We start from the raw sequence: 25,835 nt of genomic DNA on the forward strand, positions 1-25,835 counted from the left end.
GGTTGTTTATCATCAGCATAATAGGGGTTAATTCATCCCCTCACCCCATGAAATAATACACACCAGCAAAATCACTCTAAGCGGAATGATAATATGACAGAAAATAAACATGGAAATAACCGTAAAACTGAGTTTATTCTGTTGCAGAACAAGGCATCTCAATTTACCAAGTTTGAAGTCTGAGATTTTAACTTTTTTATATACATTTATTGAAATGTTAGTCCACTGAACAGCAATGATAAAGGAAACCAACCTTCTCTGTACGAGTCAGTTACTGTGTGTCCTCCAGATCTGATACATGATTCTCATTCTGAAATCAAGAGGCAAAAATATCAGCGGTTAGCAAATCACAAAAAGGAACACGTGGCGAATGGGGATGAATGCTTCATGTCCCATTTTTTTAAAGAAAAAAAGAATTGCACAGAATTATTACTAACTTTGTTATCTTTTGTAGTTCTCTGGGTTTTTAATTAATAAAATGGAAGTGCTGCTGATATTATTAGGCACATTGACTTCCAGTGGAATCAACATAGATTTACAAAGAATGATACAATGGCAAAGAATGGCATGGAAACAGCCCCTTTGACCAACTCAAAAGGGACTACACCCCTCCGATTTCCTTCTCCCTCATGCGTGGATCAGGTACAGTTGGAGCAACAGGGTTTGCTGATGTGCTTGAGTTAAAGGCAGAAAATTCCAATCACTGGGTTCTGAGGCAATATCAATGTGTTGTTTTGCATCCTGCTAACATCACCCAGGAGTGATATGAATGTTGTACAACCCTGATATAACCACAACTTAAGTAATTTTATCAACAGCTGGAATAGGTTATCAGGAAAGGAGACTGAAGTGAAGAGTCTTTAAATTCTTTAAAACACAGCTTGATGCTGTAACGGGAAAGTCGAATAAGTTTTCTAGGAGGGTATTCAATTCTTCACCGTACCTCTGATCACAGTGGTTACAAGCAGACGAAAAAAGCTTTTCAAACATTGTTACTTATACTTAGTCATTTTCTGCTCCTTCAGTACATTTTGAAAGCTGTCTGCAGAATGCCATGAAGTGAAGAAATGCTTATCTGTACTCTAAGGTTAGGCAAAATGAATTCAAGTCTGTACAAATTGAAGTTTTGCATGCAGTAATTTCTTTACGTTAACCCAGTCTCCTGCTGTAACTCTTCAGAAGTCTGATTTATCCTCTGAAGGATCAGTGAATTGAGGAAAAACTTCAGGAAAAAGTTTCCTTACTCCACACGCCTAATAATAATCCCTCCAAAAAAAAACCCAAAACAATAATAAAATTGGTCATTTTCAATCTACGACTGTTTGTGGGACATTGCTGTGCGCAATTGGCTGCCGCGTTTGCCCACAAATATACAGTCAATTCACTTTACAGTGTGTTCTGTGAAGCGCTTTGGGACGTCCTCCCGACGTGAAAAGCGCTATATCAAATGCAAGGATTATTATTATTATTATCCAGTAAGCAGTTGCATCACACACACCATGAGAGGCTTAGGGTCAATCGCTGTTTCTGTTGAGTTAACTGATCTCAACCAGTAAGAAGCTATCAACGTCTTTAGCTGCCCCGGATTAAGGAAGGGAAAATGAGACAAGGTTCCTATTCCTGATGCTAAAATTCTTCATGGTTTTAGACTTCATATCATTGTTGTAGCAATTCACATTGTCTCAAAATATAAGATTGTGCAGAATTTTGGCAAAAAAATCTTCAATTGAATTCAGCAGTGATCTGGCAGCTAGTTTTTCACAGTTCTTTTTAAGAAACCAGATGATTACACAGAACGTTACTACAACAAGATTACATTTGTATAGCACGGAAACAGTCCACTCGATCCATCTAGTCCGAGCCATTTTTATACTCCACAATGAGCCTCTACTTTCCTAATCTCCTTTCCCATACTCCTCCATTCCCTTGCAAAACATTCTAAGGCTCGGACCATGAGCAATTTTCAGGGCAGACAGGATTAGGTTTGGTGACCAGTGTTGAGGATATAACAGCCTCTCACTCCTGATTGTTCAAAGCAATTTGCTAACTGAAAATTCCCAATACTGTTACAATGAACAGTAACAGACTTTGAAAATCTGACCACATCAAAAGTGCTGTGGTACAATCTGTGTAATATGATACAGAGGCAATATCTGTAGGTTCTCAGTCTGAAAATGGTCCTGCCATAACTCTTCAGAGCTTTGACACTGACATTCTTTATTGGATAATTTAGAAGTAATTGCTGAATTATGTAACCTTGTAAGAGACTCAAATCAATTCATGCAGATCATACCAGTTCATTGCTGCCATCCTCATCGTAATCTTCTTCCACTCCATCGGTCATCTCTTCTCCATCCCCATCTGCATCAGGACCTCCTTCCACTGGATCCTCTGTAGAAGTTTCTGCATTCTCTGATATGGATTCCTCATGTGCAGACTCTGAATTTTCTTCAAGCTGCTTCTTCTGTGTCTCTGTGGAAAAGGCACACTTACTCAAATCATCACCTCCTAATGCCTCTGGGATTTTCAGAACATATTTCAACAGAATAGATAATGGGAGGAAAAGCACAGATGGCCCATTGCTGTAAAATTCATTTTGATTCTAGATTGCCTGATGTCTAGAATATGTAGCTGACTATCAATTGGGATATTTGTACTCCGTTGGAAGAAAGTACACAAAACAGATATGTTAAACATCATTTTCTATAATTTCAGCTGGAGAAAAATTCCATAATTCTTACAATTTTAATATGATTATATTTTTGAATAGGATACATCTAAGAAATTTCCTATTTGTTTTATGAACAAGTAAAGGTAGAAATAACTATCACAGGTTAAAGTTGAATAAAGTGAGGGAACTGAGGGAGTAGAAGTGGCATCCACTTTTGGAGGGAATAATCCCTCCAAAACAAAACAATAATAAAAAATTGGTCATTTTCAATCCATGACTGTTTATGGGACACTGCTGTGCGCAATTGGCTGCCGCGTTTTGCCCATAAATATACAGTCAATTCACTTTACAGTCTATTCTGTGAAACGCTTTGAGACGTCGAGAAGACGTGAAAAACGCTATATCAAATGCAAAGATTATTATTATTCTCTATTCTAGGTGAGCAGATAACTGTGGAAGTTGAATTTCAGTGAAAGGTATCTGGTGACATAGTGCATGAATTGAAATTCCTTGTGATTTGAGAGACTACGTGATCTTATTACATTCATTTAAAACATAAAATGTATATGACACAAGTGAATCTCAAGCCCACCCTAGAGACTGTCATGTGACATTTATAATGGTGTGCAACCGAACCTAACAAATGGAATATTCCAGTGCAGCACTGAGTGAATATCATCCAAGTAAGTGTTAAATACTGGAAACATTGAAATGTCTGTATATGGATCACATAAGTAGCAAGCTGTTGAAAGCAAATCAGATCATTCACTTGCATCACAATTGGGTTTGTCATGAGTGGAATAATAGATCTTTCCCGGCTCCACCATCCATGGTCAAGCCTTCAGCTACCAAATCCTTGTCTGGAACTGTCTTCCAATTCTTTCCGTCTTGCTACCTTTTCCCCTCTCTCTCTTTTCTGTCTTCACACATCTTTTCAACCATGCCTTAAGTGGTCTGGTCACTCTTTTCCCCGCTGGGTGCTCACTACTACATTTGCCAAGCACTTTGAGATAGTCTTGTACACGAAAAGCACCATTTAAATGCAGGTTATCATCATAATATGTTTGGAACTCAATAGCCTCCTGGAGAGCCTTGGATCAGGGAGGAAAACACAGAAATGCAGTCATATGTGCTTTAGTGAATCAGAACTATTATGTTCCATCAAATATCTCCTACTCATTTCTTAATGATGATAGAGTGCTTGAAGATGATAATCCTCCCCACCATATACATTCATTTGTAAACATTGGGAAATGAGATCACACCATGTCACCACTGCAGTAGATTAAATTCAATGTTCTTCTTCTCAGGCTCATTGAACACCAATATATGGAGTTTACCAAACTTGGACACACAGCTGTTGTTTTTCCTCTGGCATCTAGAGTAGCTTGCAAATAAGAGTTTGTCTCTGTGAAAATCTCATATGCAAATGTGTCCAGAATATTAGCCCTACACAATGTGAAGTACTTTATTCCCTTATTATTGATCCTTTAAGTTTATTAGCATGGCTTAGTTGGTACCACTCTTACCTTTCGACCGAAAGATTTGTGAGGCTTACTGGTGCAAACAGTTGCTATGTTTGTCTACACAATCACTACACATTACAGTATTTACTTGTAATGTGTTTTTGTTTGTGATAAGGTGATATAATATATCAGTTCTTCCTAAATTTTGTAATTATAGTAGTGTGAGTTTGCAATACTGTATTTAATGCAAATTTGATAGTACACCGGTAACTAGTCTTTCAAAGTGGGAAGATTCAGTGAGGAGGACAGTTACCTTTTGGGGATGTTTAAAGTGATGATTAGCATGTTAGTCGCTTGTTTGGGTCAAATTGTACTTTTCCTGAATCAACCAATTGCCCCAAATATTCCTTCTGTATTTTAGTGTTGCCACTCTTTTTTGTAAAATGTTTGGTAACTACATTTGTCCACCTATAAACCAGAGATATCCGATATCTAAAATTAATAAAATACATTTGGCACATGGCCTTGAGATTCAAAGAGAAACAAAAAGGTCTGAGGTCACTGGTGAAGTCTTGTGTGGAATCACAGTCACTTTTGGAGCAGGGCACATGGGAAACTGCCTCGATGTAGTGAAACACTTCTTTTGTGCTACTTTCCTGATCCTGCCAACAAATAAAGCCAGCTCATTTCACGTTACCTGAGGGTTTTGACTTCCTTAACGTGGATGGTGCAATCATTTTTCACAGTAACTGCAATAGAATTTGATATTTAGAAGCCAAAAGAATGTGAATCTGTAAACCTGAAAGGAGGTGAATCTGTAAAATTGCTTTTTATTTTAAGATCCACAGTAAGCCTTGGATTTATTCTTTAGACTTATGATTGATTTATTCTAAAGAATTCAATTCTTTTTCGATTTGAAAAGGTCTTTCAGAATATGTTCTGGGTCATGATATTACCTTCCCGGAATAGAAGTATGAATACGGTTTGTTTTGTAATCAGCCCACTGATAGAGCCACAAATGTCTCTGCCCCACCACTGTAACTGCAATATGAGGTCATGAACTGCAGATCTTATAGATCTATCAAGTCAGTGGAGGAGCAGATGTCTCTATACTCATTTCGCCTAAAGTAGTCTTGCAATTATTTTGGTCGGGCAGGTGTCTGACATATGAGAAAACCCATCACCATGCTTAAGACTCTCAAACTGAGAGTTCTATACATGCCATCTATGCATGGAAATTCTAGAGATATTTATTGGAATGGAATGCACATACTCTCCCTGGAGGGACACATCCTACTTACCTAATTCCAGAAAATATTACCTGCAGGTTGGCAAAGGCCAAGTGTGGGAACCCCAGAATGTACTTTGTGGTGCTGCTGGAGTCTAACCAGCTGAAATTGCATAGCTTCCCATTGAGAGCACTATCCGCCAAGCTTTTCCTCTGCTTGTCCAGTTAGGACCACTCTACTCATTAAGGGCTTTGGCTTGCAGGGATAACGGGAGCTGAATGAGAAGAGTCCCTGACCCAATTATTTCATGAACAGGTAAATTCAGCCCTTCTAAGTCCTGCGGATGAGCCAGGCTGGCTGTCCTGTCATCAGTAGCCCTTAAAGTAATGTGGACCTGCCTGGCTCAGGAACTGGACCTCTGAGACCGCGACCAAATGTGAGCTCGATTCCGACATTTGTTGCCAAACTATATCACCTTGGAGTCAGTCCAGCTCCAAGGAGACCCCACTTGCCTTTCCCCAAGAGGATCACCAAAGTAGTCTTGCTCGGCATACATAAGCTTACATAAGGAGAGGAGGGTGTGGGGGACAAGCAGGAAGCCGGTGCAAGTCGAGCGGAGGTGCCAGGGGGAGTGAGGAGGTCAGAGAGTCAAGGAGGTGCCAGAGAATTTGAATATCCTATGGTCTTGAGGCTAAGACTATGAGAAATCTCGTGGCTTCAGCCAAGTGTCCCGAATTACCATCAATATCGGTAATTGGGTGCATTAGAACACTGTATTTTCAATTCCAGGATCAGGGATTGAATCCATGCGGGACTGGTGGGCTGAAATTCGTAGAATTACATTCTCCTAATTTATCCTTTTATATCTGATTTTACAAAATCTGATGTAAATCCGAATCTGTGCAATGCCAACCCTGTTCCTAGTGATTGTAAGTTCACAGCCAAAAGAGTTCAGTATTTGTCATCACATTAACCATTCTGACTCAGGCAGATCATCATCAGAACTGGTGTACAACACAGCAATGTTCAGATTAGTGTAAGATCTCTGTGGCCATTGTAATACCTAAGGTATAAATTTAGAGCACATGGAGCTTCACTCCACACCCAACCACACACGCTACATCTGACATTAGGGATATGAACATGAAATGAACATAGGTAGCTTCATGCTCACATTACGATATCCAAATTCGAAAACTGTTCCTTTCTTCATGATTAATATCCGTTATGTTGGTGATAGAGTTCTGGCACTAATGCAACATCGTTGCTCAGATCCCAAATATCATGTGCAATTTTTTCTGGTGTCATCCTGTGGAATCAACCACTCTTGTATGGACACACCTCTGAATTCACCTTTGGAATAGAGGAGACTTATGAATTTTACTGATCGTATATCTAACCTTGTTCCTGACTTACTGTTGGTTGGCAAGGACTCTTAGTTCTGGGTCAGAAGGTTGTGGGTTCAAGCCTCACATTGAACTCAGTTAAGCTGACACTACACTGCAGTGTTGGCTGTTCTTCAGATGATTTATTAAACTGTCTGTGTTCATGATGTTATAGATCCCATGACACTATTCAAGAACAGAAAGAAGTTCCTCTCTATGTTGCAACCAACAAACCTCCAGATCAATTGGTTAGTCACTTTATGGCTGTTTGTGCAACTTTGCAGTACCAAAATTGGCTGCTGGGTTCAACTATGAAAATAGTTACTACACTTGACAGCAATGTCTTGTGAAGTGCTTGGAGATATTTCAACATTATAGGTGCCTATATGAAACGCAAGATGTTTTAAATTGTTATTACTGTCTCTTCTTCTCTGGTAAGAATTACTTTTTCAAGACATATTATGCACAACCACCACAGATGATGCATTTGTAGAATCTCTTTCTATTCATTCATTTGTGGTTATCTGATGCTATCCACGTTTGAAACAAGATTTGATTTCCCCATTCTTTTCAGAGGCTAATCTATTCAAGCTGTGAGAAAGCTGCTTTCCATTGTGTGGATTCCACCCAATTCTTTTGGGTTCGGTATCTTTATGTGTGTGGTCTGTGTACGTGTGTTTGGCTGGGGGAAAGAGCAGCAGTAACAAAACATACCTTACAGATATTGTTGTTTAAATTCCTTATTTGAAGTGCATTAACTTGACAATTTGACCTGCATATCTTTGTCCATTTCAAGTTTGGACTGAAAACTAAAAATGTCACCAGTTCTCATGCAATTACGTCTATTCAATTCCATGGTGTTAGGTTATTAAGAATAAAGGAGAAAGAATATGAATTAATGTTATTTATAATGCAAAAACATTGGGGGAAACAGGAGTGAGACACTGCCAAACTGACTGAATGTGACAGGCAGTGTCCTTACTTCTTTCCAATTCTATTATGGTTCAAGCACAACAAAGAGCTCAAGGCTCATTGCCCTGATGGTAAAGCCAGGCACTATGTGCCAGGCAGATTTGAGAAAAATCTTCAGTTGGATTCTGACTCCAAGGGATTCTGTTGTGTATGGTTTATTTGCTGCCCAGGGGAGACTAACAGACTGGGGCATTCAAGATCTTTCATCAAATTAATTACATTGCAAAAAATATATGACTTTAGTTTCTCACTGGACAGTTAATATAACCGTTGAAGTGATGGGAAGATTGCAAGTGTTTGCCAAGCAGTATTGTATATACCATTGGGGAGATTTGCATTCTCTTGCTGCTGGTATTGAACTCTCTTTCAATGAAAGAAAACAGAAAATGTTTGTTTTGTCTGCATTTTGCAGATTCAAATGTTATCCAATCATTAATACTAATATATATATTTATGTTCCAAAAATTACCTGTTAAGCTTTACTTTAGGAGAGTACCTTTGCAATGATAATCCAAACGAAATATAACATAAATAATTTTGCATTTTCACCTTGTTTCATCATACCGACTGTTTATACTGTACCTATTATATATTCCATTGCATTAAAAGATTTGTGTGCCTTTTGCATTTAATATCATGAGTCCTGAAAACACATCTAAAAGGAACACAAAAGCACAAAACAGAACTACTGTTCCACAGACATAGGTTAAAGATCGTGTTACATCACCTACTGGGGCTGCAAGCAACAGGTATTAATCTACTGCTCTTTTAAAAGAGACACGTTGGGCCGAATGGCCTCCTTCTGCGCTGTATAATTCAATGATACTATGATACTGGCTTAATTCTCCAAGGTAGAGCCTGAGTATCTCATAGCACTTTAGAGTCTCCAGGGCAAGCAACCCATAGATATTCAATCTAAAATCTTGACTGCATTTATCATGGGCACAAACATTGAGAAGGAATTATATTGTTACTGTGAATCTTAACTCCAAGAGGATGTGTGTGGGAGAGATATAAAACACTGTGTGTAACATTCAATCCAATTTTAGTAAATTGCCTCTCCAATTATACAAACCACTACATGCTACATTTTAAAACTATTTTTCTGATTATTCTCCTTGATGTGTTGTCTTATCAAACAGAACCAAAATGCGTTGCCCAAGTTATGCACCATATCTTCTTAAATATATAATATTTAACCTCCAGCTACTTTCCTAATTTACTTGGCTTATGTCATCATTATGTACTGTGAAAATGTGGTGCAAGTTGCGGTATTTCTTAATGGAATTTACAAATAAAATTCCCATTGATCCTCTCTAGAAGTAAATGAAGTCACAGCAGAGTTCTCATGGGTCGTTGTTACATACTTCCTGTTATTGGAATGAATCCCCAATTGCACAACTTGGATTTTTTAATTAAAAAACCTGGTTATTATATACTGAAAATTCAACCCCACTATCATAGGCTATCATAGCATTAATTGGGACCAGCAGCCCCATTACGGATAAGCAAATAGTGTGGATAATGGGGTATCACACAAAATATAAATTGGCCACAGACTTAACTAAAACAAATTATTCAATGAGAGATTGTAATGTAACTATTGTAGCTTTACCAGTTATTTTTTTCTGTTACTCACTCTGCCTCTGCTCTGCCTTTGTTTGCCAATGCTTTCTTGCTCTCTTACTCTGCCTTTGTCTCTTTGTAATATAGGAAGAAAAACAGTGAGTGACGTACTGCAATTACTATAATTACTAAAGTATGTTACTCTCTATCTCTCTCTAATAATTCCTTGAAACATTTAAATAATAATTAAAATTGGTCACTCAATCCACAGCTGTTTGTGGGACACTGCGGCGTGAAATTGGCTGCTGCATTTCACCCACAAATATGCAGTCAATTCACTTTACAGTATATTCTGTGAAGAGCTTTGAGACGTCTCCAAGACGTGATAAGGCTCTATATCAAATGCAAGGATTATTATTATCTCTCACTCTCTGAGTCTCTCCAAATCTCTCTCCATGACTTTCTCTGTATACCTTATTCTATAACATTACACTGTACCCATGTACACCCATCATATCATATACATATCATATATGTACCCACATTTAGGCTTACCTTCACACATGCGCACCACCAGATTGTTTTTGCCACGTCTTACAGTCCTGTGTCCTGGAGGCCAATGTGGATAAACAGACATATGCATAATTGGTGTGTGGATAACTCACATTTAATTGTACTGCTTTTAGTATTACGTAGAGGGTTGAATTTGATTTCTTACTTATGGACCTTATTTTCATTACATTTACTAAAAGACTTCTAATTTATTTTTTATACCGATTTACTTACTCTTGTGTTCTGTATGCTTCTCCCCATACATATTGGTCCGTGAACTGTTTAAGCGTTTCATTTCCTCAGCTATTATGTTTCCCTGTCGTGTTTGTCATTTGTTTTAATAGTAATTGCATTACATCACTCACTGTTTTCTTTCCTATGTTACAAAAAAATCTAATTATTATTTACATGTGAGTAACCTAATTTCTTTGAACAAGTATCATGATGATGCGTAAAGGCATCCATGTAAGTGCAGGACGTCCTTTGCCTCAAGTGGTGTCTGAAAGTAAGATTGGCATGTAATAGTGGAAAACTCTTAAAATGAACTCTCAGTGCCATATTTGTCTGGTCCCTATCCCTTGACACCCCTCCTTGGAACAGCTGAATGATGAGCGTTGGATTGGGCTGAGCAGTGATCCTCTCCCATAATGCTGACTGCTTAGGCTCACAGTGAAGATGGCTATTTAATCAAAAGAAAGGGAGAGTGATTGCAACCCATGACTTTAAGTCTGACTCTTCAAGCAATAACTCTAAATATGGAAGGATACCACTGCTGAGAGCGATCACAAGCCATGAAACTCTCATAAGTCAGCATCATCAGGAGAGACTGGCAAATGGAAGAAAATTATAGGAATCATCTCAGACTGATACTTTTAAGTCCAGCATGTGTGAGCAGATTGCCTCTGTGCAATATTTATACAATACAAATAACCATTTTTAAACAAAAGATTCTGCAATTGGGATATTTTCAGTAGGGCTATCTTGGAGTTATTTCTTGAAGTGTCAGACTGGCTCAGTACTCTGATTCAAGCCTAACGTCGGGATTTTGAACTCACAAGTTTAGGCTGACACTGCAATGCAATGCTGGATTGTCAGAGGTACTGTCTTTCAGATGAGACTTTAAACCAAGGTCCTGTCTGCCTGCTCAGGTGAATATTAAAGATCCCATGGCAAGCTTCAGAGGTTTCTGCTGTAGTAGGCTGGTTTCACATGTAGGGTAGAGGACTTTAAGCAGCTGTGCTAGCTGACTTTGAAGAGTTGGAATAAAGTTTGAATGCATCCTTATGTTAAAAGTAAACTCCTAGGGCAAACTGATTCCATTGCAATCCCAGCAGACATGGTTCGAATGGCCATATGGGATGTTTTTATTATGATACTGCTCTCACGTCTCATGGCATTCAGAGGTTAGAACCTTTTTCAGCTCCACTGTTCATTCTCTGTCACATGCTGCGAAGAGGATAAAGTGATTCCAGATGTGTTTTTATTGTCGAGGAAGGCTTTTGGGACTGTTATACTTCATGTTTGATGCATGCTTTGTGGGTCCAGTGGGAGCAGTTTTGGTAACTTGACAGATCGCAAAGTGTTGAACGGTTTTCTGTCTCATCCTTTAACTTTGAGTCCAATACTGGGTTTATACTGGGCCTCAGGTGACAGAGCACACTTTGCAAATCTCTGGGATTTTGTTCTACGTATGCACGGAATGTTTGATGATATTATAGTTTCTAAGTGGAATGCCTGATGTTGATCGCTCCCTCCTATTACCTAACTTGGAATTGCAACATATCCCCCACCCTTTCCACTTCACAATTGGTGGCTGAACTGTGCCCTAATCTCTGGATCTCCTTTCCTAGACATGTCCGTCTCATTACTCCCCTCAATCTGTCTTTAAGTCCTGTCTTAAAACCTACATCTTTGACCGTGTCTCAGTCGATGTCCACCCCGCCACTGTAAAGCATTACAAGCCATTATTCTACATGAAGGGCACTATGTATCACCACTTCATTATTTCAGCTTGAAGTCAGGAATGCAGTCTCTTGCCAACATGCTGTGTAATGGCAGGCACGTTGTGGAACAGCAGATATACAGTGTAATGGCAGACACGTTGTGTAATGGCAGACTTATTGTATACTGGCAGACACAGTGTGTAATTGCAGATACGTTGCACATGTGTAAATATATGTTATGAAATTCCATGTTTGTACTTGCCATCCTTTAGTAAGGACTAAAAAGCCAAATAGAAGCACTGGCGGTTACTTTTTTCTGCACCCACACTTTTCGCTTTGCCTCCGTATTCACAAAATGATTAAAGATAAAGAACATAACGATCAATCAAGTCAGTGTGTATGAAAAGGAGGATGTGGGAAAGAGCAACACCAGAACAGAATAAGGGAGAATTTGACAAGTGTTTGCAGCATTAATGGTGGCCGGACGACCTTATTTTGGTAACAACGATAGAAAAATAAAGTTCTAAAGTTTGTTTTGCACATGGGCAGATGGAGCACTATTCAAAAAGAGAAGAGTTTCTCCTAGGGTCCTGACCAACAATCCCCCAGATAAAATTCATCACTCATTCCACGGCTATTTGTGGAGCATGGCTGTGAGCAAATTCCCTGGCAAAATACACAGTTACTACAATTTACAGTACTTCCTGTGAAGCACTTTGAGACATCTTCCTGAGATGAAAGGTGCTATATCAAATATTAGAATAAATTATTTATTATTTATAATGCAGTGCTGCTACGATATTTGGCCTTTTTATAATATGGATTGCTGGCCAAGGTGGGCTTGACTCCATACTGTACGAGTGACCCAAAAGCTGGTAACTAGTTAGATAAGCAAACGATTAAAGGATGATCTGCTGAGTCCATATTAGACCAATTGTGTATCCATGAGTTGCCTCTAGGACTATTTGCACTGCAATAACTACCTAGGATTAAAGCACACATGAATCAATCAAGACACTATTTATAAAAAGAGGAGGTAGGAAATAGCCAATATCATAGAATCTGGGCGAATAATTGCATTGCAAGTTATGAACGCTGGAATTTTCACCGCCATGGTTCAAAAAACTGGAGGGCTGACCTTGGTTTCGGACAAGTTAAGATTCTCTTGTTCCATGAAGACAATGATAAATGACACAAACCAAGTCAGGGGCTCTTTATAGATATAATCACTATTGCAAACAGTCTGATCTGTTCTGGTGGTGATGAGAAATGGTCCAGATTACTTATGGAATGACATAGGTTCTCTGAAATCTCGATAGTGAGAGATGTTCAGATACACGATATACCCATCAGAAAGATATATACTTCAGTGCATTCACTCTGTCCCCAGGAAGTCATCTATCACAGAATGAATGCACCTACTGATGCTGAAATGGTTGATAACAGATTCATCACTGGTCAACACTGAAAACTTAGTCTAAAGCTCTCTTTGAGAATGGAAACAATAACAACAACAAGATTACATTTGTATAGCGCCTTTCACACTGGGAGGATGTCCCGAAACTTCTCCCAGACTAGTGCAATTGAATTCTCTTATTCACAAGGCGGGAATGAAAACAAAATTAAATGTTGAAATTACTCAATGTGATTTTATTCTGGTTTATTTGTATGTTCTCCCAAATACTTGATGTAGAATCATAGAATTATGAGGAGGCCATTTGGCCCATCGTGTCTGTGTCGGCTCTTTTAAAAGAACTATCCAAATCAATCCCACTCCTCCACTCTCTCCCCATAGGCCTGCAAACCTGTCCTCCCCAAATAATTATCTACTTCTCTCTTAAAAGTTGTTATCGAATTGGCCAGTTGCAAAGTTATTTAAGCGCTATTTTTGTTCTCAGAGAATGGACACGGGCACTGGTTCTTTATTTCATGACATGCACCTGCAGCTTCTCTTCCTACTCTTCCCATTAAAGAGTTCCTCTCTCATACTTGCTGTACAGGCATGAGATTTAGCAGGTTCAGAGGTTGAAAATGTAAGAATATTTTGAAAGTTGAATCTAAAGAGCTGATCCCACTGGGTGGCATAAGGCTCCATTGGCATTCGCTTCCACCCTATCAAACTGGATTGCCACAGGTATATGGAGGAATAATTCCACCTCAATTCAATAAATCATCGCCCCTATTTTTCTAACTGTGGCTGCCTCCTGCCCAATTGGAGATGGCTATACAAGGTGTCATGCTATTTAGTCCCTTTGCCCACATGCACCAACGTTCTTGTAACAGAGACCAAAACCCTAATGTTCCAAATTTCCCTAGCATCTCCTTAATCTTGCAATTTGGGGCTCACCTTTATCTTCACCACCATGGTGAAAATCCAAATCATGCTGACATTAAAACTGACAGCTCTGTCTGCTTACAGCTTCTGCTGCCGGCACAGTTTGATTTAAAATAGCTATTACGTTACAATGAAATTTTAAGAGCTTGTTATATAATGAAAGCCACTGTATCCTTCATGACCTGTCACTGTGACTGATGGCACTTCACTGGCTTAATTTATCCCAGGCTGGCTTGTCTGTAACTCGCGCTTATTTCTACCCACCGGCTTCTGCCTTTTGTTGTTTCTCGATTTTCTCCAGTCTTCCCAGCAAGAAGTCAATTTTGTTTTTGATTTGGGTCAGTTCCTTCTTGATTGTCTGCAGCTCATCTGATTTCACTGGGGAGAGAGGGAGAGAGATAGAGAACGTTGAAAATGCAGTCAATTTTGTCTCCAGTTCAAATAAAACCAGTATCCGTTTTCTCATTTGGCAAAACAATTCGAAAAAAATCTTATCACCAATGGGTCCTCTTGTAATTTGCATTTCATATCTACCCTTCCTGATCCAAATCTATATGTGAATCTCACACCAGCTCCTTGCTTCTTCTATGGAAATGCAAAGGAGTACTTGAGATGACAAAAACATGATTAAATGTATCAGATGTAAATATTATTGGCAATTATGAGAAACAGCTCATTTGGAAATCACCTGCTGTGTTTGACTACCATGGGTTTACAGCAGGTAAGTTTCTTTAGAAAATTGGGGAACAAGTGCAATACGCAAGGATTTGTTACCACTTCATTTTCAAAACAACAACAAAATCACATTTAGAGAGCGCCTTTCACATTGGGAGGACATCCCAAGGCGCTGGCCAGTCAGGGGTCAGGACCCGAGCTTGAGGGAGGGGTGGGGTAGAGGGAGGATTGAGTGGTCCACAGTATCAAAGGCGGCGGAGAGATCGAGGAGGACGAGGAGGCAGAGGGAGCTCTGGTCACACATGGTCAGGATGTCATTTGTGACCTTGACCAGAGCAAAAGAGTCAGATGCATTGAAATCTGGATGTGGGGTATTAAAGTCATTTATATTTAAATATATTTTATTTCTTATCATTTTCAACAGGTCGAAAGTCCCAGCAAGCAGTCTACGCATATTAAGTGCACTGACAATGTTTGCTCCATGTAATTGCTCATTAAGACAATGGGAAATGAACTGCACCAGTGGGAAGAGATGCTGCCCAGGGCCACACACCAATTTGTTGCACAGCACACACTAAGTAGCACATCAACTTCTAATCACATTTTTACATTTAACATCTATAAAGACCAAAACCAACTGGACTTATTTACACTCTCCCATTAGGCAGTCTTCCTTAGGCCTAAACCATTTTCGATGTTAATTGGGAAATTACAGCTGGCTGAATGTGAGCCACTGACCATTTAATATTACCGCACTATAATTTTTTTAGAAAACAAACATTTTGTGCAGTAAAGTGAAGAGCTGAACAGCTAATTGCCCCAGCAAACAGTACACGCAAATTTAAATGCACGCTATAAAAATATTTCACACAACTTAATTGACCTAACTATTGAAGGAGAAAAAAAGGGACTTAATTTTCCAGATTTATTCAAAATAACGACCTCTGAATATTTATTCTTCCGTTACAACTCGAGGGATTGTAAGGCTATTTATAAACACAGTTAGTGGCAAAAGCTCAATGCAAGGAACATTAACCACAACTCGGGATGTCAGTAAGTCTAATTGTCAGATGTCAAGTGCATTTCCTACCACAAAATAAGCTGTTTGTGCAATTTGAATTGCAAAATTCAAATGACATCATTAATTCTTACCCTAAAGCAATAACATCCATTGAAATGGTTCCTCCTTTGATACTTTTAGATAGATGTCTCACATGTGTGATGCCTACATTGCTCTAACTGTGTTTAGCAATGTGTTGTGTTTGTGTGTGACCTTACAACAGAAGATCAAACTTGTTTGATGGGCTAACTTGCTTGATGGGCTGGTGCAATTGTATAGCTGCACTGAATAACAATGAACACTTTAAAATTTATTAATATTATATTATCATTAGTTATTATTATTTCATTAATTAATATGATTAAGATTATTATTATTTAATTATTATTAGGATTATTATTACTCAATTAAGATAGGAAAATTAAATGAACATTATCATCCGATAACCTATATTATAAGAAGATGTGCCAGTTTGTCAATAGAGGAATGATCGATAACAACAACAAAATTGTATTTGTATAGCGTCTTTCATGTCAGGAGGCTGTTTTTGACGGGGTGGGATCAGTGCCAGTGGACAGGGAGAATTTTATGATGTCTGTGAGTAGGGGGGGCAAGGAGGTGGAGCTGGGAGGTAAGGAGAAGGGTAGGGATGGTGTTGAGGGAGCAGGTGGTCGGTTTCATCAATAATAATCAATTATGCATCAATAATAGATTGATGGCATAGCACCAACAATTATGCCTGGCACTAATTTTGTTCTAGAACATTTATTTTGTCTTAATGATAAAATGTGAGCTCATACTATAAAGTTATTGCTGAACCATTCCCACCTCAGCACAACCTTTTCTCAGTGATCATAATAATAATAATAATAATAATAATCCTTGCATTTGATTTAGCGCTTTTCACATCGGGAGGACGTCCCAAAGCGCTTCACATAACACACTGTAAAGTGAATTGACTGTATATTTGTGGGCGAACGCGGCAGCCAATTGCGCATAGCAATGTCCCACAAACAGTCGTAGATTGAAAATGATCAATTTATTATTGTTTTTGGTTTTGGAGGGATTATTATTAGGCGTGTGGAGTAAGGAAACTTGCCCAAGGTTTCGCCCTGCCTGGAATTGAACTCAGGTCTGTCACTTGCAAAGCGAGTGCTCTAAGGATAGGAAGAAACATTTGCTCCTTTTTCATCTTCGTGTGAAGCATAAGGTTTTCCCAGTGCCCCCACGCACCCAGCCCAAGTGGCCATTATTCATTGACGAGACCTAAGGGTGAGTGTCCACTGAGGGCAGTAAAGCAGATAAACCAGACATTGTCCTTATGAGAGACCTCCGGCTCTGAAGCACTAGTCTGCGAGGGTGCTATACCACTGCAAGTTGTTGTTGTTGTTGGAGAGGAATCAACAATCATCACTTGTCTTATATTCCTTTGTCTAAACCATTGCACTGAAGCCAATTGTACTGCCTTTATTTGAGTGAGATCAACTACCACGCCAACAACAACAACAAAATTACATTTGTGTAGCGCCTTTCACGTCGGGAGGACATCCCAGGCGCTGGACAGACAGAGTTACGGACCCAGATTGAGGATCACATTTGGGGACTTGTTAATCTTATGGCCCGGTTAATTGACGAAAAAATCTGCTGAGCCATCGTAGCAGCTTATCAATTTATGGACAGAAAGCTTTCGACAACATGAGTCAATGCTATTTACCAAGCACTAAAAGCAGCGATGGGTGTATCTTTATAGCAGGATACTTGTGTGTTTCTAACAGGATGTTTATTATTTGTTTACAATTGGAGAACTAATGTCACCTCTATTGGTAAGATAAGGATCAGTATTTTGTTACTCATTTTACACTGTTCATTCGACATTTAAATCTGCAGAATAAATAAAAATTGTTATGGAACTTGTATAATTCATTTAGATGTGTGCGACTGGGGCTACCCATTCCCAGATTTGTGTCAGTTAATCTTGTACAAATTATACTTTTAAATGATTTGTCTCTATGCCAGTGTCAATTTCTATAAGTGCCTTTTCAATATTTATAATATAACTGGCTATTAAATAAAATGACATTTTCTCGTACATATCATGGCCAACAATCCCCCTTAATCACTTACTTCATGTGTGCAAATTGGCTGCTGTGTTTGCCTAAAAATACAGTTACGGTACTTTATGGTATATACTGTGAAGTGCTTTGGGATGTGCTCCTGATGTAAAAGGTGCTTTATGAAATGTAAGGCTTATTATTTATTATCATATTTTGCATTACATTTATTCAAATAAAGCACCTAGTGATAAGTTGCTTGAGGTAAAATGTATTGGGCATGTGAGTTAGGGGTTTCCACAACTCACTGGTGCTTATGAACTGTCTTGGCTCCTTGGCTTTTGGAATAAATTGTAGATTGTCAGCTTGTCATCAAGTATCCTTCAAATAATAAAACAATCAAAACGTTTTTGACTTGCCTGCGTTTTAATAACATAAAAAATCCGTCCAAAAATTTCAAAACGGCTCAAGTAATAAATAATAAAATCTGATTTCTTGTCACTGAAAATCTGCAAGACTGAGATTATGAAGGATTGGTCAAGATGTTCATTGAATTCTGTTATCATTAAAGATCATTGTACTGCTATTGGAGCAATAACACAGTGTAACGTAAACCAATTCATGGTTTACGTTACACCAAGTCAATGAATGATTGAGAAGTTTTTGTGCACTGGGCGTTCCATTTAGCAAGTTCTTTGTTGTTGGCAAAGTCCTATTCTGCGCTATTAGGTAAGGTTAGCAAATTCTGGAATTCCAACTTCAAATCATAAATAATATGACATTATTAATACCTCATCAAATTATACTTAAAAATAATCCTTGCAGGTGATATAGTGCCTTATCACGTCATCAAGATGTCTAAAGCGCTTCACAGCATTTTACTGTAAAGTGTAGTGACTGTGTATTTGTAGGCAAACACAGCAGTCAATTTGTGCACAGCAATGTCCCATGTAGTGAATAATCAATTTTTTCTAGAGACTGTTGTCCAGGACAATGGGAGAAACTCCCTTCTCTTTTCAAATAGTGCCATGAGATCTTTAACATCCATCTGAACAAGTAGATGGGACCTCGGTTTAATGTCTCATTCAAAGGACAGCACTCCCAGCACTGCATTGGAACGTCAACATAGACTATATGCGTTCCAAATGCAGATGTGGGGCTTGATTACATTTTAGGTTAGGATATCTTTATAAGGCCACAAAGATAAATTGGTTAAAATTCTCAAACAGAGCAAATATCACTTGGCTGTTACTAAGAAACTGTAAAGAATAGCATAGAATAGAAGAATAGTAAATAGTCCACCATTGATTAGCAAATGGGAAAAAAAGCTTTTATTGCTGGGATCGTTTAATGGAACAGATGTGCACCATTTATGTCCCAATATAATCACATGGTGTGTTGTTGCAAAGATCCGGCCAAAAAGGTCTGAGGTGTGCTTTATGCTAATACAGTGGATCGCCCTTTAAAATCGAGACTGGAAATTTATTCTGACTGTGATTCAAGCATGAATATATATTATATATATAGGCTTGTTGTCAATCTTGGAAACTTGTATTCCATTCATATTCACTTGTAAGAAACCAAGCTAAGTATTGAGAAACTGTTAATTTTCAATCCACAGCAACAGAGAGCTCCAGTCTGATTCCAATCTGCTCTACATAAAAACATTTCCCTTATTAAAATTCTATGGAAATGGTTCTTGGGGAGATTCATGCATTTCAATTAAGGTTTATCTTTAAGATACTATGTGTGCTGATTAGAGTTGCTCGAGGCCACAGAGGATGTTTACCATTTTCTTTTGTAAATTAAATCTTTTAGGAACATTTGTGTCTTGTCAACAATGGTAATGGTTTATTTTTGACTAACGTGTGTTGCACAGGGAGGATGCTTAAATGTCAATGAAAATTTCCAAATTAGCATGAACCAGACAGTTCGCACCACAGGCAGTGGATTGAGAGCTTGTCCCTCTCTCTCTGTCTCTCTCTTTGAATCTCTCTCTCATGTCTGGTTGGTACAGTATTGTGCACTGCTTGTGTATGTGTGTATGTAATAATAATAATAATAATAATCCTTGCATTTGATATAGCGCTTTTCACGTCGGGAGGACGTCCCAAAGCGCTTCACAGACCACACTGTAAAGTGAATTGACTGTATATTTGTGGGCGAACGCGGCAGCCAATTGCGCACAGCAATGTCCCACAAACAGTTGTAGATTGAAAATGACCAATTTATTATTGTTTTGGTTTTGGAGGGATTATTATTAGGCTCTGTGTGGAGTAAGGAAACTTGCCCAAGGTTTCGCCCTCTGCCTGGAATTGAACTCAGGTTTCTCGCTTGCAAAGCGAGTGCTCTAACCACTGAGCTACAGGACTCCATGTGTTTGTGCGTTGGGGAGTGAGAGAGGCAGAGGTGAAGGAGACAATCAATAAAAGAAAGAAAAATACTTTCCAGTTGTAATTCAGCTACTGTGATGAATTAAAACTGCATGACCATTATTTCAATCCCAAAAGCAGTAACTGACTGCTTTAACCTCTTGTAACCTAACAGGTGAACTCCATTTTGTTCTTTTCGTTGGTGTTCTCCGTCTTGTATGAAATCAAAAACCTTACCCTAGCTTTACCACTCGATGCTCCAAGCACTTAGTGTGGAAAGGTGTGGAATCATTTATATGTCCTTATCCAAGACAGAGGCAAAAAGCATCTGGATAGATGTGGGAGGCAGCTCACCTCAATATTAATAAGTTAAACTGCCTGGGCTTACATTTCTGTTTCAGCAGATCATATGCTTTTGTCTCAATTATAAGCTTGATGAGGAACGAAGGAGTAAGACAGGGTGTAGTGCACTTTATGAGGAAGTTTCAGTATGTTCTGCATTGCCCACTGACTGTACACCCATCAGTCACGATTATAACATATTACCAAAACACAGTCATTTCTCTCAGTGACTTACATTTTGGTCCTGCTGTAGCTGTTCCTGTGATGGTCGAGCGCGGACCTCCTTTCATGGGGAAGCCGCCCTTTCCCCTGCGGGTGACCGGTATCGTGACTCGGGGTCGCTTTATGGGTATAACTGCACGAGGAGGAGGTGGCACCCGGCCATGGTAATCAAACATCCTGAAAGACAAGAAACCATTGATGTTTAAAGCTTGAAACATGATCCCTGTTTTTCTCAGATATCTAAAACAGCAAACGTGGGATAAAACCCTGGATTAGGAAGGAAGAAAATTAAAGAAATCCCAGAACCAGCCCTGGCTTAGCTCTCTCATAGACCAGGGACAACGTCAAGTGCTAGGATTGCAGACCATGAAAATGTTACCCCATCACTGACTCCATTTCATTCATTTAATCTCCAAGGGTAAATTCTGAAACTCCATCCCCCAGTGCCTTCGCTTTGTTTCCTCCCTTTCCTCCTTCAAGGCCGGTCTCAAGACCTTTCTCTTCAACCGTGCCTTCAGCTCCCCTCTCGGCTCTCTACCCCCTCCTCACTCCCTCCCCTCACCCTGACCAGTTCCCCCATGCTCGGGTCCCGACCCAACTGTACAGCTCCTTGGGACGTCCTCCCGACGTGAAAGGCGCTCTATAAATGCAATATTGTTGTTGTTGTTGTTGTAAATGTACACACTGGCTACTGAGGTTAACAAGCAAAACCTCAGCAGATTCACCTTCCTTCACACCTCCACTATTGATCTCTAGACTGACCCTTCTCCTCCCACCCACTCACTACTTCTCCTCCGTAGTAGTAGTACTACAGGTACCACCAAGTGTTGTGAGTGTTTCATCATTTGACGTACGTTTGCACATTAATGGAACAGGTTATCAGAAAGAGTGGAAAGGGCCAGGACCCTGGATTTATTGAAGGACCAGTTTCATGCTGTAAAGGTAAAATGTTCCCTCTGTTCCACCATCAGTAGCCGCACTTTCAGCCACTACACTCTGAAACCCTGGAATCTCTCCGTCAATCCTTCTACCTTGCCCCCTCCTTCCCCGTCTTTAGGTTGTGCCTGAAGACTCTCCTCTTTGACTGCTTGTGATCACCTTCCACCTTCCTTTGGAATTGTGCTCCCCCACTGTCAAGCACTCTGGGACACTATCCTGCTTGAGGAGCGATATATAAATCTAAATCATTGTGTTGTTGAAGTGGGTTTGATTATTCTGCGCAGATGAAATCATATGGGCTCAAATCTCAAGATCTCCACACAATCTCCAGATGCAGCTTATAAATCATCTTTCATAAACTGGTAAAAAAAATTATATAATATGAATATTATTTGGATAAAGAGAGTTGGATAACATTCAACCACAGGATTTTTCACATAGTGAAGTGAAGGGAGGATGCCCATGTTGGAGCAGAGTGAGGCTGTGGGATGATCCAGGAAGAACAGGAGGTGATGATGGCAGGAGGAAAGGAGGAAAGAAGGGGGTATTGAAGTATGCGGAGTGGAGCGTGAGGTGTGTGGGGCATGGTGGCTAGAAGGAGGATGGTTGGGGAAGTATGGTATGGGAGAGGGGATTAAGAGGCTGGAGGCTCTTGTGAAGTATGAACACTGGCACGGACTAGTTAGGCCAAATGGCATGTTTCCGTGCTGTAACATTTAATGTAATTCTATCTAAATTCACACCCTCCCAGCTCAGAAATAGTCTGCAAGCAGAAGTCAGCAATTTGCTGCCTGGTTGCAGTTTGAATGTCCTTATTTTAGTAAATACCCCACTTTTACTAACACTGAATTTTCCAGCTCTCCCTCTAATACTGTCTTCGTTGCTGGGATAAGAACCCAGGTATAGTATTGAATCATCTGTCAAAATAATCAGCCATGTGACACTGATTCAAAGAGAGACAGGATCTCCCCCCCCACCCACACACAACATCAAACTGCTCACCCACAATCAGATGGTTTGATATCAGTCTAATTTTCCAATTGAACTGTTCCATTCAGAGCAAAGCATTGGTGTTAACTGTAGGTTTTGTAACATGCTGTGCTATCGATAGGGAATGTTTTATACACAATGTCTTGTACGGAAAAGCTCCTGAGTGCAGATGTACAAGGCAAGGCTGTTGCTTCCTTCCAGGATGGAAGGCAAGATTAGCCAGAATGTAATCCCAGGAGTTACTGCTGTATTGATGGAAGAATGGCTCCGTGGTACAGGGAGATTGGATAGAATAGATGCAAAAATTGTTGAGAAAATAACAAACATTCTGGTCACAAACCCAAATGCTAAATGTTCAGAAACGCTGGATCATTTCTTATTTGTAGTTTTGCCAACTCTTCTGTTGACCTTTGTAGCCAACTGTCTGGAAACAATTTCTGACTCACGGCTCTGGTCTGGAAAGCTTGATTTGATCAAATTCCAGAGAAAATACAAGAATGGAGAGCTTGGGAGGAGCAACTGATTAAAAATCATATTATTCATGTTAAGACTGAAAGAGATAAATTATTACCCAGCACTGAAAAAGTTATTACCCAGCAACTTTCCCTTCCCTAAGAAACACTCATATGCTCTAGTGGAGCCTAGCTTGACTTTTTGAAACTCAGACTGTAATCATTAAAGACAAGGGTAGGAAGTAGGTCAGTTATTGAGCTGAAACAAATACTAATGCCAGTTGGACACATTCTCTGTAAAAGGTGGGACAGAAGTGTCACCTCCTATCAGATAGATTTTTCTACTTGAGGTTTGGAGAATAGGACAGCTGTAAGGCTTGTTATATCCTGGTAAGGGTTTAACTCTTTCACGATGCAATCAAATAGGCTTAAACTCGAGTCATCGTAAGCATATGGATTCAGAAAGTGCTCAAAACAGGAAAAAACGCAGCATAAATGGCACAATGTCTTGGAAGGTGTTTTGTGATGCAAAGTGTGTCTCCTGCAGGGAACTCAGCAATTATGAGACCGATGTTCTAACCCGAGGTCACCACAGAGCAATGTTCTCGCAAATCAGCGTGACATGCATGAGCTTTGCTGCATAAGACGCACTATACGTCTCAAAGTTCTTTTTCCAGGGTGAAGTGCCAATTACGCTTGTATTTTCCCATTTGACTACTTTTTCAGCCTCATACATTGTACCGCAGACAAACCTGAGAAGCAAAATCTCCAAATCACATTTTGTTTTGCAGTCATTTTTGGCTTTTACTTTTCATTGACTCAGCCTTGTGAATAAACAAGCAGTGGTTGTCGTTGAGCATTATTTCCCCAGTACTTTATGAGGTTCTTTGGGGAGAAATTCTGGGAAATATCATTCTTAATAGACCACTGAGCCAAGGGACGAACAAATATATGGTCCAAAGACCAGAGACAGACAGGGTATGCAATCCAACAAATACTCCATTCTAACTTGCAGTCACTTTCACTGTCTGATTCATTCAACAACCTCACACATCCATGGCATCCTGTAGATAAAATGGGGAATAAAAAGGATACAATTGTAAACAAAACCCAATTTCAAGCAATTTCAACCTTTAAAAGAAAATGTAATACAGGCACACAGGAATGAAAGAACATTGCAATGGGTTTGGCTGGTTCCCCACCCCCCAAACAATCATCTAGTACAATGCTGTTTAACCGCACGCCGACATTATAATGCACCTGGCCAGTCTTCCTCTCAAATCCCATCTCTCTCTCTACCTCACCTAGCCTTCGCTATTAAAGTCTACCTAATTCCCACTTGAAATTGTCCAAAATGATAATGAAAATATTCTAGTGTCTTTGTCTAAGAGATTGTGGAACCGTTCCTTTTTTGAGAAAAAATAACCTTTTGAAATGCACCCTTCAACCATACTTTCAAATTTCCCACCGTCTTCTGAGGAGTTAACACTAAATAAACATGGAACACAGAGACTCAGTGGATTTATGATGGTTCAATGGTTACTATTTCTGATTGAGAGAAAAGTGTGGAATGGAGGCAGACATCTGGGGCAAAAAGAAAGCTTCAGTGACTCATGTTGCTGCTTCTTGCTATAAGTTCACAAATCCTTTCCAGTAAATTCTGTCTCAATTTAAACTCCTTGGTGCTAGGGAACTTTATCAATAAATGATACAAGAAGAGTTTATCTCAGAAATGGGGACATGGGTAGCTATAACACAAATAGCCATGGTTACAGGTACACGCTAAATATTACATTCATTTATTTACCTTCAGACAAATTCCATCATTCTATTATTGCACTCACATTATATTACTACCTTGCCTATATATGGAAGCTTCAGCCTTACTCCCATGGTTCACATAGATGCAGATGCAGTTAATAGCATAAAAATAAGTGTACTTTGAGAGAAAATTATACACTTGTAAAAAAGCTTCTAAATATCATAAATGTATATACCATAAAATATTATTTTTATAGGCGATATTAAGAGTGTCTTTCAACTAAGATTGGGTTGAAATTTCATGTTGGACGATGCAATCTGGCTTATTGCTTGTATTACTAATACAGAGACCTGCTACATCTGATTTTGTTAAGTTTCTTTATTACTGGAATAATCAAACTCGCCTTGCCAGAGGCAGACACAAACTATTCACATGTGGAACAGCACCTGGTACACAGACATAAAGAAGTGTAATAACGACTGATCTGTAATTTCACAAATCCGCGGCCAAAATCTAATACCACTGATTCATTATGGCTGCAATCGCAGCACACAGTGTTACCATAAACTGTACACATTTATGTGTGAGGCAACCTTCAAACTGCAATTCTTGCCAATGTTTGTATGTAGCCCTGTGAAAGCAGGTGGATTATTGTTGAGCAGAGAAACTGGAGTATCAACGGCAAACATTCAAGATCAAACAGATGAATATGAATGTTGTGAAGATTGGCCAGTTTACATAAGAACATACAAAATGCTAGACGAGAAAAGACCAAGGCCCATCTAGTCCCCTTTTGCCTTCCTTGCGGTTGCATGCATATATGTCCCAAACTATCTATGTACTATATCCCA

At 39.3% G+C, this 25,835-nt stretch overlaps 1 protein-coding gene across 6 annotated transcripts in view; it reads right to left on the reverse strand.

Moving 5' to 3' along the window:
- LOC103180254 (RALY RNA binding protein like) overlaps nt 1-25,835 on the reverse strand; it is a 198,928-nt gene that overhangs the window by 29,983 nt on the left and 143,110 nt on the right. For 4 of the 6 annotated variants that reach the window (XM_042332293.1, XM_042332292.1, XM_042332294.1 and 1 more), the window contains exons 4-8: nt 20,855-21,018; nt 14,384-14,497; nt 9,845-9,898; nt 2,294-2,472; nt 254-310 (exon numbers count right to left, since the gene is read on the reverse strand). In XM_042332293.1, the coding sequence (XP_042188227.1) occupies nt 272-310; nt 2,294-2,472; nt 9,845-9,898; nt 14,384-14,497; nt 20,855-21,018 (550 nt within the window). In that variant the 3' untranslated portion in view covers nt 254-271. The remainder of the gene's footprint in view (nt 1-253; nt 311-2,293; nt 2,473-9,844; nt 9,899-14,383; nt 14,498-20,854; nt 21,019-25,835) is intronic. The other 2 variants (XM_007896016.2, XM_007896006.2) reach the window with 1 other exon arrangement.

Source organism: Callorhinchus milii, unplaced genomic scaffold, assembly GCF_018977255.1.
Source record: "Callorhinchus milii isolate IMCB2004 unplaced genomic scaffold, IMCB_Cmil_1.0 Scaffold2, whole genome shotgun sequence".
NCBI classification, from domain to species: Eukaryota; Metazoa; Chordata; class Chondrichthyes; order Chimaeriformes; family Callorhinchidae; genus Callorhinchus; species Callorhinchus milii.